Below are 15029 nucleotides of genomic sequence, written 5' to 3'. Positions count from 1 at the left end.
GTGAGATCCGAGTATATCGTCTTGAACGCTGGATCCTGTCTTGTTCATCGCCGAGATAGATAAACACCACCCACATCTATTAGCCATGAGAAGCATCACGAACAGACGAATCAGGTTACCTTTCTAATGCCATCCTACTTGCAATTTATATGCAAAATAATTTATCTGGGGGCCATCTTTTGTCCTTCTTGATGTCAGTAACAAAACATTAATCCTTTTTTGTTTGCACATTAAAGCAATGAATCACTGGAAAAAATAATTATTAATTTTATTTTGCAGCGTACAAAAGACTTGGCGAGGCATGCTGTAGAGGCTGGTGAGTTTAGATGGCCAACATAAACTTAAGGGTGAGAATCCAGTAGATGACTAATGTTTTTTCATAAGACATTCCGAATTCATCGCAAAGCATAGCACAGTGAACATAAACTTAAGGGTTTAGGTCAGGTCATAGAATAAACGGTCCAAAGTTAATCTAAAAAATAATGGGTCAAATTGGGTCGGAATCCAGTCATTCCAGATCTGATCTAAAAAATAGAATGGATCTAATTTTAGAATCCGACCGGGCCTCACAGGTCTTTTAAAGCAAGTCGGATCAAGTCTAAATGGGTCGAGCCGGCCATGTGTCAATCCGACCTATCTGCACCTCTAGGGTTGTTATAATGTCATTGCTTCAAGTTGTGCGATCATGATCGTGGAACTTTTGAAGGCCAAATTGGGAACGAATGCTTGCGATCATGCATTACAATGTCATTGCTTGAGGCCATTATTACACCTATCATGTAATATAGGAATTTAATAATGTTGTTGTTTGCTTCACTGGAGTGGTTTCAGCAGGAGCGTGTACAGTTATCTAGATCTTGAACACTCGGTGAAAAGTCAAAAAATGCCCTCCAGTTGATTGGTTATATGCAATTTCCATCTGCCATACGAAATTCTAATTGTTTGTTTGAATAATTTGTGATCGAATAACTTGAGGTAGTAGTTATTAACTATAAGTTTATATTAACATGTTGGTAGATATATTTTTGAAGTCTTAATGGGAGAAATAAGATTTGGCAGAGTTTGAGACCCGTCAGGATTGGTGTAGGTGGGCTGAACGGAGCCCACTCTTCTTATGAGCCGAATCCATTTTGGGACGTTTCTCTCTCTCTCTTTTCTTTCTTCTTTTTTTTTTTTTTTTGGTACAACGGTTGCTCATCCTACTTTGGTGTACGTGCAGCTAATAGAGTCAAGAGCTACAAAATGGCATAATTATGAAGAACTAGATCCTGATGCATCCAGAGGACCTCTCCGAAATGCTGCGCTGCATCGAAGGCGTTTCTCTCGGTCAAAAATCATTATTATCTGGCTGATTATTTATTTATTTATTTAGTTAGTTAGTTAGTTATCTTGTAGAAGAGTAACATAGGTTTAAAAAAAAAAAAAAGAATCGAGCACTCACAGATTTTCTCCTACAAAACCCCGTAGCCCGACCCTCCAGCCACGAACCCAAAAGAAGGCTGTATTCCTTGAAACCGTGTCTCGCCCGCAATGGCCCGACGCGTTCTGAGCCCAAGCCCAATCCCCGTCCGCTTCCAATGGTCCAATACCATTAGCTGACCAAACCCGAGGGCGCTAACCCTATGGGCTGGTATGGACACGTTCACCGAACCCATCTTCCCTCCTGCCCGCCACAACTGAAGTCGTTCAAGTCCCTACGCCATTTGAGTCGGCCACATCGAGAGAGCACGTGAGGCACCTTCGCGCTGGGTTTCGCACGGTGCTGCGGCTTCCGCCACAAGAAAGAAGCCCGGCTTGGGAGAGCAAAATGCGGACCCGCATGCTCTCTCCATAAATAGAGAGAAGAGAAGAGAAGAGAAGAGTAGAGCTCCTTGCGTCCTCAACCGCATCAGTCTCGGCAGCAGCGCTTTCCTTTTCTCCGCCCCTTTATCGTCTCCGGAGGACGACAGCAGCAGCGGCGGCGGCGACGATGGTGACGCTAGTGGTGGCGACGACCGCAGACCCCGCCTCGGTCGGCCCTGCCTCCGCCTTCCTCGCAATGCCCGGCTGGAACCCCGGCCCCTCCCTCTCCGTACATTCGCGCCCACATGTTTTGTTTCTATTGTTTTTCTTGTGTTGATGATTTGTCTTACCGGATGGAGGGATGAATTGATGGGATTAAATTAGGAGGGGATGGAGAGCTTCGCGAATGGGGATGTGAGGCTGTTGAAGCACGAGAACAGCATCGTGGCGGAGGACGACCTGGACCGCCGCTGGGAGGTCGCCACAGGAGAATCTGTCACGGAGGTCATCTTCCTCAGCCGCCACACCGCCGTCTCCAACCGCCCCGCCCTCACCGTGCATCCCATCGGCGTGCCGCACCTGCGGGACGACGAGATCCCGCCGCAGGGAGGGCGCCCTGGCTGGGCTGCCCTGCCCAACCCTCGGATCGGCCCCTGGCTCCGGCTACTCAAGAAGATCGCCGATTCCCTGGGTCTCCTTCCGGAGTTCGAGGTACTGTGGATCACACCGCCTTTTCGTTTCTTTCCGATGGATCGGTCCGGTGGGTACCCGGTCCGACATTTTATCGGCTCGGTTGGTCGGGCTAGTAATAGTAAGGTGCTTAAAACTAAACACCATTGGTTTGTCGGACTCAGTGGAAATCCAATGAGTATACCGGACCGTTTGTCTGAACCGGATCGGCCGGAGTGGATGTTGGGCCGGCTTGATATATGCAAGTTGTAACGTAGTTTTGACGGGAGATGAGAAAAGGAGAAAACAAAAAAAACTAGAATGCTGTTCCCATTGTAACGGATGCTAATCTCTCTTCTTCTTCTTTTTTTTTTTTTTTTTTGTTTTGTTTTTGGCTTCATGTAGGTTACTCTGGAGGCAACTCATCATGGACCTGTAGTTAATACGCCAACCTTGTTCTTGGAGATAGGTATATGGCTTTCTTGTAAATTTGCACATTTTAGTACTTTTTTTTTCATCAGTCTTTTGTGATGTTGAGTGTTTCAGTAATTGCAAAATTTAAATTTACATGTTCATAATTGTTTCCCTTTTATTTGATGAGATTTATGGCTGCCTGTGGGCTCCTTGTAAGGTTATCTTTTAATTCTTGTAGGAAGCACAGCAGAGTACTGGGGTAGGCAAGATGCTGCTCAAGCTATAGCTCTAGTGAGTGATTTTCCACCAAAAAAAAAGAATATATATTTTCAAGAATTTAAGCTTGTCATGAATAAATATACCTGCTCTTAGACCTATGCCCTTTGCAGCAATTTTGCAATTTCATGAATGTTATGGTCAAGTGTCGCACAAATAGAGTTATAATCTTTCTAGCAATTTATATGTTTACTATTGTATATCATTATCCTAGAACTATTTTAATAGTTCTGGAGGACAATTTTAGAGCGGAATCTTATTCTTTGATCTTCAGGCCTTTTTCCTTTCTGGATCTTCTCATCTTGTGTATTGGTGACTCCATATTTTCTTTTATATTTATTTTGAAATCACAAATATTCTAGTCATGTTCTTATGCTTTTCATAAATGGAAAGAGCGACTACTCTTTCCATTGACATTAATGGAAGATATTGGCTGTAGCCATATTAACAATTCTTATTGCATCAATTTTGGGATGGCTTTGTTGCTTCTCCTCCATTTGACCCTCCCAGGGGCCATATCAGAGTTTATAGTATAAACATAGTTAGAAATATCTCTGCACCAAGAGTATATCATTAGGAAAGTACAAAATCTTAGTATTGGAAATTTGACTATATTTTTCTTTCGTTAAAAATTGTCATTGAAATTATGGGAATGGAAAAGCGTATCAAAAGCCTCTTTTGCCATCGTTTGAAGGTTGAAGAAAAATCAGCCCAATTTTAAGTCATTTATGTATCATAACAACTCCCCACCAAAAGGTGAGGAAGCATGCAGTCTATCTTGTTAGCCCATCAAAGATCATTTTGCAGAAAAACATCTATAAAACTTGATGTTCAAGGTATCTTTTATGTTAAAAAGGTGTTTAAGTTCTTTTATTTAAATAATATGAAAAGGTCATTAAAATTTTAACTAGGGAATGTTTCACTGCTTTCCTCTCAAACTTGGTTGTGTTATTCCCATATTGTTATTGGCAACATGAAACATTTGTTGCTATTATTTCTTGCATTTTCCCATGGTTTGCATTCTTAGTAACAATACCTCTATATGCTTTCAAGAAATAAAGGTTACTTTCAGTTTCCTTTTGGGAGTAGCCATGAAGCACAGATAATAGTCCATGACCCGGAAAATTGGTGGGAACCTAAGCAAAGTTGACACTGGGATATTGACTATTATCCATGTATTGAAGATTATTCTGCCAATGGATGTTAAAAAAACTTTGGTTATCTATGAAATAACTTATCGCACAAAATGGTTCCTCAAAGATGTATATCCAGATGATGTATAATATTGGAGAACTGGTTAGAAATGAATATTATGGGTTTATTTTGTGCTTGGCTGAAGTATAAGATTAGTCACTCAAGGAAAGCTCAAGGCATGGATGAATTTCCAAAACAAAAATGTATTGTAAGAAGATCCAGAGAATGTTATTACTTGGGGCCATTGAATGACGGACTGTGGCAGAATATGCTTCTTTAAAGTGTAATTTTTTTTTTCTTGAGTTTATCTTAAAAATCTCTTTTTGATTGCACCACTTTTTGTTAAAGAAGAAATTATCTAGGCTTTTATAACGTGTTCATATAGCAAGTATGACCAAAAATTGGATGCTAGGATCTTCGCACATATCCAAAAGTGCCAAGGATTACTTTTATTGGTGCCTGCTTTGAAATTTAGTAGTATAATGCTTACATTTATTTCACTTTTCAGGTTTAATTATATTGCCTTTGTTTGTATGTAATTAGACTCATGACAATATGTTTAGTAAAATAAATTGCTTTGTTTTATGATATTTGCAGCTCATGTGGGAAGGACTTGGCCTTGGAGGAGGTGGTAGTGTGGGAGAGTGGAAAGGGTAAGGCACTATTTTAAGGAGGTTGTAGAAAGATGTATATAAGGCTTCTGAGAAATAATCTTTTTTCAACTTACTGATTGTAAAAATAAATAGATAATTCCTTGCAAAGAGGTCCAAATCACTATTTTTAAACAAATAAAGCAAAATTTGGACCAAAGATTCATAAATCAAGCTACTTTGCTGTAGACAAGTTTTAGGGTTCGCATATGCTTAAGTACCAAGTATTACATTTCATTTTACTTGTCTATTACTAGTCTTTTCCAAATTAAATAATGATAAGAAGTAATTTAAAGGTGATTCTGAGCCCAGCTTGTTAGCGGTTGTCATTTGACATTTTTGTGTATTGCCTGCATCGACTTTTTGTTGTCTATTGCACAGGAACAATGGTAAAAATAAAGTCCTTCTGGGAATAGGAGGCGGTCATTATGCTCCTCGCCACAATGATATCGTTGTGTAAGTAACCACGTCCTATCTTATCATGGTTTATGGTTAAAGTGAAGTTTTTTAATTTCACCATGTTCAAATTTCAATTGTCATGGCATAATAAATAAAAGCAACAATACAGGCACATATTGTTTGAAACCACTGAAGGAGGAGTCTAGTTATGGCACATACCCTGGTGATATACAAATTAATATGCTCTTCTAGTCACATCACTATTTGTAGAGACTGTATAACGTTCATCTAGGGAAGTCGACTAAAAATTGCTTGTTCTTTACATTGCCGTGGCCTTAATGGAATGGCAGGAAACAAATGCCCATGTCACTGACACTGGCCATCCCTCTTGTTCTCCATGATTATTGCTTATCAGATGAGAACGAAACTGGGCATTCCCCATCAGTTTCCAGAGATCTTGAAAGCATAATTTCCTTCTATGAACACTTTGCTATGTGCATTAAAAAAAGATTGGTTCCAGGATGTAATTCTGCTTGTACCTGAATTACTATTTGCTTACGTATTGGGCACGCATATCACCAGTTAAAGAAAGAAAATAGGCATGCCTCCCTTTCCATAGTAAGCAATAATGTTAATTACTTTCACTATTTGTTGAACCATGTTATTTTGAGATGTATAACTGAGTAGTATCACACCTTTGTGGGGATTTATGAAATTAATGTATCAGTTTTATGGGTTATACCTTGGCACTCTGATTTGCTGAATCTAAATTATTTTAAAGGCATATTTTGAAGAAGCCATTACATTGTTTGATTAAAATCCTAGATCAAGCGAAGTATTGGAAAATTACCTCCATGACATTTCTTGTGGGCCAACCCTTCTAAAGTCAGTGAGGTCAAGGTACAATGTTAGAGCTTGTCCCTTTTTTGGGTCTAGCTAGGTGCTTGCGACTTAATTTTAATAAATTTGTCGGTTATGTTGCATTTATGGCGGAGGCATTAGATCTCTCGAATGAGACTTTGTTTGCATTTTGGGGAATGGGGGGCAGGGTTGGGCAAGTTCCAAATAGTTACTTTTGTAATTTTTAAATTTGTAATACAGTTGCTTCACAAAAAAGAGGGAAAAAAAGATCAGGCATTTTCTGACACGATGTGTTCTATACTTGAAATAATTTCAGAAAAGATGGTGTATGGGTCGGCCACCTTCTATCAGGATATTCTTTACCGATGGAAGATCCTAACCAGAAAAAGGTAAAAGCAAGTGAGAAAACCATCGGTGGAACCTGGAAACAATCAATCAAAGTTGCATACGAGGCTACTGTATCAGCTTTTCCAGGAGGAGAAGTTCTAGCACATCTAGATCACAAGTAAGTTCATAACCCTCACACAAACCTGTCAAGGTCTAAAATTATTTTTTTCATTTACCTTTATTTTGTCAAACTAACTTATGACACCAGGTTTGATTAGCATATGGTAAATATGAGATAAACATAATGAGAAAAGACAAACTTCTTGGAAGGAGAAGTTTTGAGAAAGAAATGTCTAACTTTATGGAATAACTTACCTTAACCTGAGCTCATTGGTGGTGGGAGCTGAATGCCTATGAAGCTTCAATATAATTATTCACCTAATGAACAAGGCTTGCCCTCATGTTTGCATTAACAATATCTTGATGGCCATTTCACCTAACTTGCATAAGAACATGCACTTGAGTTCATGAGAGTTTTTTCTTCTCTAATGAACATGATGTTTCTCAGAGTACTTAGATACCTTTTATTTTACATATACAAGAGTTGAACTCCTGTGCCACTTATGGAATTATGAACCTCAGTGACACATTGCCTTATCAATACCTAAATTCAAGGGACACCAAAATAAATCCAAGCGAGAGGTGATGCATTTCCTAACAGGAATTGCAGTATGGAAATTGCAGTATAAGGTTACATGTAAAACATAAAATCCACTGCCACAAAAACTTATCTTTTACTTGATATTCAGATGTTTACCATGCTTGTGAGTTCAAAGCTTCTCTACCCTTCGCATAAACTTCCATTCTTGTTTACTGTTTCAGTGTAATACATTTGGATACGCAACAGACTTGAATTTTTTATTTTATTCATGTTTAGTTGAAGGAGCCCTCTCCCATTTTGGAGTACTACTTCAGTCAGGACATTGTTCCCTTCTGTTCTCTCGGTGATTGATGAGATATCAAAACTAACTGTCTAGTTTGTTCCTGAAGTATATTTCTCACTTTTAAGCATCTAAAAGCATCTCTTGCAAATAATTGCTTGCTGTTGTATTACCAATAATGTTTTTTTCACGCTCATCATGTGTCAAACTAACCTTGAGAAAACAAAAATGGTTTTGGCATCTCGTTCTATTGTTAAATCAATTTGCCTGCTAATTATGTTATTCAGATCTTATGTCTAATATCAGTGGCAGTTAACTTCTTAGTTGCTGTAATTCTTCTTGGTGGATGCAGGAGCTTTAAGGGCTGGCAGAAGAATGCCATTACAAGCTTCTTGGCAGAGCAGAACATAAAGATCGGAAAACCTGAGGACTACTTTTAATATGCCATAGTTGGAATGCAAAGAATTGGACCTTTTTACCCCATTATATGCCTGATAATATTGAGGTTTATAAGTCCAGCCCTATTCTTCTTCATGTGATCACAGTGTAAGATTAAGTTATGGTTTCAATGAGTGATATTTTAAGGATTACTAAAGTTGCAATTCATTTTCATCTTTGCTATGGTAATTGCTCTGATCTGAGAATGGACATTTTCCAGAGGATCTACTGTTAACTCTTCTTGTTCGTTGTCCAATCTCTGAGTCAATTGGTCAGCTGCTTTGTCAAACACAGCTTGTTCGTCCAGTTAAACCACTAGACTAATAGATTTCTTTGTTACAAATAATAGATTGTTTATGGTTCCCTAAATCCAAGGACAGGATACTGAGAGGTCTTCGGTGGTTGGAAATTTGAGCAGTGCCCATTCACCTGCACGCCTGACAACTTCTCAACTCCCGTAGGCCCCTTGGTGGAAGAATTGGTAGCCCTTGGGTGAGCAGAGATTGACCACCTTTTCACAGGCCATTATTTTAAAAAAATTTCCAAGATATGGTACCATATACTCACCTGCAACATAATTATTTAGATCGTAATTTTTAAAGATCTTTGATTACCAAGCAGAGATTGATGACCGCTATTAGCAACCCCTTCTTCATGACTTCTATATCCTCTTATCACCAGGTTTTCGCGAGCTCCAGCCACTTACTGAAGTATGCCTGCATTTTGTTACTAGGAGATAAAAAAGAAATCATGCCTGCACTTTGCTAAATAAACTAGTCTCTTCAAAACCACAGGCATGCAACTCCTTATTCTGAAAGCTCCAAGCACCAATCATGAAAATTTTTGAATGCAGGCAGGCTTGAAAAAGACTTTCGAAAAAGCTTGCAAACTAGACCCATCAAGAAACGCATAACTGAGGTAGATGGTCCTGACTATAAGTGGAATAGAGTAATAAATTGATCCTCTTTAGGTGAAGGATAGCCAATGAACATTTCCTTAGAGATGCGATTTTGAGATCAGATGCTGGAATTCTCATAGGAATACCGTATACACTGTAATTTAGTGCAAGCAAAAGAAAACAACCAAACTCTGTTGAGCTCAGCCTATGCCGCAAAACATGCATGGTAGTTGGCTGGATAAGGAACTTGCAGTTTTAATTGTAACGTTAGAGAACAAATGCTCGGAGGTGAAGCCTTGCCTCAGCTGCTGCAGCTAACAACTCTTCGCTGGGGTTCTCTTTTGCGGCAGCAATAGCTGCAGTGTAGGCCTTTCTTGCCTCTTCCATCCTCGCCATATCACTCTCATCGATGCTATCCTGTTTTAATTTAAGCTGGTTACTTGCATGTCGACACACTTTCTGTTCTACCTCCTAAACTACAGTTGACTGGTAACATAAAAGGCAGTAGGCTGATAAAAGTACATAAGATGCACGTATTCATGCGGAGCAAAGACATGAAGAAGTCTAGTTATATGAACTGTTGCACTACCTTAGCATGCAGCTTAGACAATGTGAAAATGCAAAGCATGTCTCAGATTAAGAAGCCAGCAAGAAAAGACAGAACATGATCTTCTGTAACCCTAAGTTACGATTTCAATGTAACTAGAGCACTGATATCATTTTATTGCACAAGTTCGGGCACACAATTTGTACCTGAGTAAAGTTCTTATTCAGATTGTTTACTTTACAAATGCAGTCTCTTTGATTATCTACTAAAAGGATTATGAATTTATGATAGTGAGAGTGACCAATAGCTTCCATAAAGAAATGAATTCACACAGCAACCAAATTACATGTTCATCCAGATTTGCATTTCTTTTTGTGAAATTCCTCTTAGAATTCTAATGTATGTGATAGGAGAATTATGAATCTGACAGAGGCACTGATGAAAATTAATATCTACAGCTGCAACTTTGAAGATATTCATGTAAGGATTCCTGATCCCTGCCCTAGTAGCATCATACATGATGACAGCTGCATGTGACTGTGTACCTTATACTACTGATGCCCTTATCTCTGCACACCTGACTTACTGATGATAATGACCTCAGGGAATGCTCATGAGAAGCCTATATACATGGAACTAGCTAGTATTATACTTGTCGGATTTGATAATACAATTGTCAGTTACTGTATTAAAAAGTAATGTCTCCTGCCATAACTGAAGCACTTTCAGGATTTCTTGTACTGTTTCAATTCTTTCAATTCTCTCATAATACCTCCTAGTTTTGCAAAGTTTCATGCAGTCAGATGCTTTTAACTCGACACCAAATAGTGTAACCTCCTCTCTACTGCAAATAGCCTTAACTTGAAGCACCTAAAAAGGGTATTCTTAAACTAGAGAACCTAGATAATTACATGCCAATGTGACAGGCTGTAACTTTAGAGATTAAACTTAATTTTCATACCACCAAAGCTCATCAAAGGAGACTAAAACAAACTAAGCCAGACCAAAAAGACTACTACTCAAATTAATGATAAAACTTCAAATTGACCTAAATATTCATGCCCTACATCCTCATGGACTACATTGCAGCGACCAACTGTGAACCAATGCCCATGGAAAAACACAAAGCCATGGGTTCATCAAGCCGAAGCAAAAAATGATGTTCACACAGCAACTAAACACAATGAAGCTTGTCAGCAGCGGGTAATGCATTAAGCCCATGTGATTACATGCCACCATTCAAATGAGATTTAAACCTCAAAATATGTGCAGAGGAGTGGATCACACTATCTAAATTGCAGCTTTCATGTTGACAATGTACTTCCAAGTCAGGTAGACTATAAAATAACAACATGCACATGAAGTAAGACTTTTAAATGCCACATCTTTTGGGCTCCTTGATCTGTACCAGTTAAAAATTTTATTCACAATAATAGTGTTAAATATTTTTAAATGTATTATGATATATGGACTAACATCCTTCTCTATAATGCACCATGATCTCATTGTTGTCTAGACATCAGCTAAAATGTTATGAGCATGCAGGAACGTCTCAACTCTCTACTAGTAGTACTATTTACAAAAAATCTCATTCTGGACTTTGAGGCACTCATACTAGCATCAGACTTATTGGTTAATTTCTGTTTATTCCCAAGTGGTATGGCCTTCAGGGCTCACTATGTAACAGGGAAAGAATAACACAAGATAAGCTTCGTATTTTTGAAAAAAAGAAAGAAAGAAAGCAAATATGATCTTACTATGTATGGCAGTTGATCAAATTTTTGAATTGAAGTGATGTCATCATCAGGATATGCAGCTGAATCATTTTTTGATAGCTCTTCAAATAACCGCATGAGTGCAGTAATTTCGAAGCCCATAGAGTCCAGATCTCCCTGCAGTTCCTCAATTTTAGTATTTGATGTCCTTGCTTCCCACTCTAATTTCTCCAAAGCTGCTTGCTTGTCTGCTAGCTTAATCTGTAGTTAAGAGCAAAGGCTTTAGATGAGATATTGTATTTCTTCCTGACCGTCATATGTGTGAGATAGAAGCAAGGCTTAAAGTAATAGCCATTATAACAGTTCCAGAGAGGGTCCAATATTTCATATTGTATAGGTTTTACATTATAACAGCCATTATTTAACATTTGCAGTTTTCACCATTTTTTTAGGTTCAAATCTTAGTACCAGATAGGATTTTTTTTTTATTCAGTGAACAGCAATCTAGGCAAACAACATTGTTATTTTTCTGGTATTGATCATCCCATCGCATTGTAATAGCAAATAACAGCCACTCTAATGGTCTATTTCTTTAATCCCAAAAGTCCAGGCATCTTTGGACAAATAACGACCATTATAACCATTACAAGGGTTGATAGCAGTTTCATGGGGGAATCCATTATAATGAGATTGCAGTTGATACAAGATATTAAGATTAATATTCCTTGGAATGATCGAAAAGAAATGAAAAGTACAGTATGCTAAGTGCACAGTAAGATGTCAGCACATGAGCAAATGCTAGATCAGATCATTTTCAATGTAACATACAGCCACCTTGTCAAGAAAGGCATTAGGATGACTCATGATATAGGATATTGAAGAAATTATAAAATTAAGTAATGTAATTTGAAAGAAATAGATATGTAAATAATTAACAATCAATAGTTGAAACACCAAAGGAAATGGTTTTCATGCCATTGTGCATATTCGTAAGGCATATACATGCACACGTGCATGCAAAAACATGGACAGCATACACAAGAATGCATGCGAACGTGTGTTTGTACATGCACGTGCATGCATGCATTATTAGCATGTATCCCAAGTACTATGGTGGCATCCTAGAAAATTCACAACATCCAATTAATCAATGCAAGAACAGGTGAAATCCCCGGCCTTATAGAATACAAGTGCCTTTCATAGAGTAGTTCCAGTTAGCTCAAAAGCCCCGAACTCAATCATGCCCCAATGAAGCATGGCAGTGAAATTTAAAGTGTTGATATATGGTCTTAAATTATCATGATAGTATTCATTATAAGATTTCTGATCCAGTTTAGCATCCAATCTCATCTAAGACTTCTGTGTCAACAATATATAATAAACTAAATTCCTTAAGACCCTTAGGAAAAATTTAAAAAAAAAAAAGATTCATTTCAACTCTCCACTAGCAGGAGAAATTCTCCCTTCCCCATAGATGATATCCTTTCATAATGGCGTCTACTTGTGATGCGAGAACTGGAACCCCAAGAAAAGGTTCAGGGAATATGATCGCACCGGATAAAATGCAGAAATATGCTTTCTTACAGTGGTTATAATGAACGCAAGCAAATCCCAAATATGAATATATTCAGCAAGATTGGCTGAATCAAAAGAAAAAATGATATGATACATACAGCACATACTGTACAATGCACAGTAGATGAGTCTTTCATATCCATTGTTTGAATAATTAAAGATTTAGTCGAAGACAGTTAAAGGAATGCTTGAAAAAAACAAGAGAGTGGCAGGACAAATCTTCTTATTATATACCTGCGTATTAGCCAATTGTGAATTGGCATTTCTAACCACTGAATCCTTCTCCGCAACCTGGTGTCTCAATTCATCGAGCATCATATTAACTCGACTCATTCGATTCATCGTCTCTTCTGCAGATTTCAGGGCTTCATCTTTCTCCAGTATTTTTTTACGTAGGTCATCCAACTGCTCCTGCACCACAGTTAACTCTTCTATATTCTTTTGGACATACCCTACTGCCAATGGCGTTGAAGAAAAAACTGAAAGGTTGTCAGTAGTAACATCTTGGTCATTTGTATCTTTGCTCAAGTCTCTAAGATCCCTATGCTTTTTTGCAGAAACAGTTTTGGATGGTTTTCTGCCTTTCAGATCAACGACCTGCACTGCCATTGGTTTAGTTAAGCCTCAATTATGGCATCCACCTTCAATGCCAGAAAAACTTGTGAGTCCAGAAGATAAAAAAGGAAAAACATTAAAAAGTCAGACGAGAAATTAAAAATAACCATCTTGTTTAACTTCTTTCCAGAGGTAACTGGAAGCAGTTAACAAGCATGCTGCAGAAGAATATGTTGCACATTGGAGATCATTTCTATGAATGTTTTGTTGACCAATGTAGAATAACAGGTCTAATAGCTGAACAGAATAGATTTAGGAATCAAAATGTAAGAGAGAGCGATCTAACTTTGACAACTGGATAAATAAAATTGTGGCATCCTAAATTTTCCTATGTCCATGGGTTTATTTCTTCCTCTTCCTTCTACGGGAAAAAAAAAACACCAAAACTCAATCATTTGACCATCAGGTGTTAGGTTTAGCTTTCTCCCTAGAGTTGACAAAAATCATAACCTTTGAGGCATGTGTGTGCCAAGATGAATCAAGAGACACTGGTGCTTTGAGGTAGTTTGCTTACACTTTAGGTATTTCCTGAATCAAAATATATAAATCTAAGAAAATCCAAGAAAATGATGAATATGACTTGGTGGATGGGAAAAAAAAGAAAGAGAGAGATGGATCATGGATATCTACTCATTGAAACCTCACCTTGGTCTGGTTGGAAGGTGTGGGCGTGTAGACCACCGACGCCCGCCGCGTAAATGACGGATTTCCTCTCCGGTCCTAACACCATTTATCAAAAATAATAATCGAACAATAACTGGGAAAAATAACGGATTCCTGAAAGAGGGAGACGGCACACCATAAGGGACTCGACGAGGGGGACCATTTCGACAAGGTTGTTGAAGAGGACCCGGTCGACATTTCCGCCATCGCCGGGGGCATTCTTCGACGACGAGGAGAGTGGAGGCGGAGGCGGGGACGAGGTACAGCCGGCGAAAGTCCCTCTCTCCTGCGGCTCGTCGAGGCCACGGCGCTTCTGCGGCTTCCCCAGCATCGGCCCGGCTCCAAGGCGGTGGGGAAAGAGAGAGAGAGGGCGGGGGGAGCGGTGAGCGACGGCAGCCTCAGAAGTCGGAAGGGGGAAGAAATTTAGAATTTCGAATGGCTAGTGCGGGTCGGGTTACGGATTCTCCTCCTTAACTGAATCCGGCCCCCTCAAAAGGTCCCAAGTTTTTTTTTTCTTTTTTTTTTTTTTTTTTTTTCGGATGAGCCATCGGAGTCGAGAGAAAGAATGCAACCTATTTAGCCAGCTACTCCAGTAGTACCTTATGGGCTGGTGATGGAAAATTATCCCAGCACTCTGAGGTATTTTGTTTTTTGATTTTATTGGATGTATTCGTAGATATGATCCACCCGTATTAGCAAAAAAAAAAAAGAATGCAACCTAGAGATAAGGAAATAAATACAAGACAAGTCTAAAAAAAATCTTCAGAATGGTGAGTGGCAAAGGAGGCGACTTAATCTTACACATATGATTTGAGGAAGCTCCAGAAGCCCCGATCCTCATACATTTTGTAAACAGATTGGGTTGCATTGCCATCTTTCTCTACTATTAATACGAGAGGAGAGAGAATGAAAGATATTAAAGAATTAAAAAAATAAAAAAATTGCAAGATTCAGGAATCTTGCTCAGAGAGAGAACTTTGTCTTGCTATCTTTTATTTTTTTTCTTCTTAATTTTGTTCTTTTTTATACTCATGCAACGTATACGATTTTAGGTTATTAGACATG

At 38.7% G+C, this 15029-nt stretch overlaps 2 protein-coding genes across 2 annotated transcripts; one reads left to right on the top strand and one right to left on the bottom strand.

The window, feature by feature from the left end:
- Positions 1–1813: 1813 nt before the first annotated feature.
- Positions 1814–8132, top strand: LOC103712758 (D-aminoacyl-tRNA deacylase). The gene is made up of 8 exons (XM_008799378.4): positions 1814–2071; positions 2167–2493; positions 2857–2920; positions 3104–3156; positions 4933–4988; positions 5367–5441; positions 6562–6750; positions 7866–8132. Exons 1-8 carry the CDS (start codon positions 1970–1972, stop codon positions 7951–7953), a joined length of 954 nt encoding a protein of 317 aa, XP_008797600.2. The 5' UTR covers positions 1814–1969; the 3' UTR covers positions 7954–8132.
- A 733-nt stretch (positions 8133–8865) lies between these two features.
- LOC103712759 (protein MICROTUBULE BINDING PROTEIN 2C-like) lies at positions 8866–14407 on the bottom strand. Its single transcript, XM_008799379.2, has 5 exons — positions 14101–14407; positions 13947–14021; positions 12921–13283; positions 11154–11372; positions 8866–9266 (listed from the first exon to the last, which is right to left on the bottom strand). The coding sequence occupies exons 1-5, from the start codon at positions 14293–14295 to the stop codon at positions 9117–9119; spliced, it is 1002 nt and encodes a 333-aa protein (XP_008797601.2). The 5' UTR covers positions 14296–14407; the 3' UTR covers positions 8866–9116.
- Between the last annotated feature and the right edge of the window lie 622 nt (positions 14408–15029).

This window comes from Phoenix dactylifera, chromosome 1 (assembly GCF_009389715.1).
Source record: "Phoenix dactylifera cultivar Barhee BC4 chromosome 1, palm_55x_up_171113_PBpolish2nd_filt_p, whole genome shotgun sequence".
Taxonomy (NCBI): domain Eukaryota; kingdom Viridiplantae; phylum Streptophyta; class Magnoliopsida; order Arecales; family Arecaceae; genus Phoenix; species Phoenix dactylifera.
Note: the sequence above shows the minus strand (reverse complement) of the source record. Positions and strands in the feature narration are given on the sequence as shown.

Coding starts and splice junctions, on each gene's coding strand:
- LOC103712759 (XM_008799379.2), bottom strand. CDS start 14,295: ATGCTGGGGAAGCCGCAGAAGCGCCGTGGCCTCGACGAGCCGCAGGAG. Junction 14,022..14,100: donor CCCTCGTCGAGTCCCTTATG/GTGTGCCGTCTC, acceptor AAATGGTGTTAG/GACCGGAGAGGAAATCCGTC. Junction 13,284..13,946: donor CACCTTCCAACCAGACCAAG/GTGAGGTTTCAA, acceptor ATGGCAGTGCAG/GTCGTTGATCTGAAAGGCAG.
- LOC103712758 (XM_008799378.4), top strand. CDS start 1,970: ATGGTGACGCTAGTGGTGGCGACGACCGCAGACCCCGCCTCGGTCGGC. Junction 2,921..3,103: donor AACCTTGTTCTTGGAGATAG/GTATATGGCTTT, acceptor TAATTCTTGTAG/GAAGCACAGCAGAGTACTGG. Junction 6,751..7,865: donor CTAGCACATCTAGATCACAA/GTAAGTTCATAA, acceptor TGGTGGATGCAG/GAGCTTTAAGGGCTGGCAGA.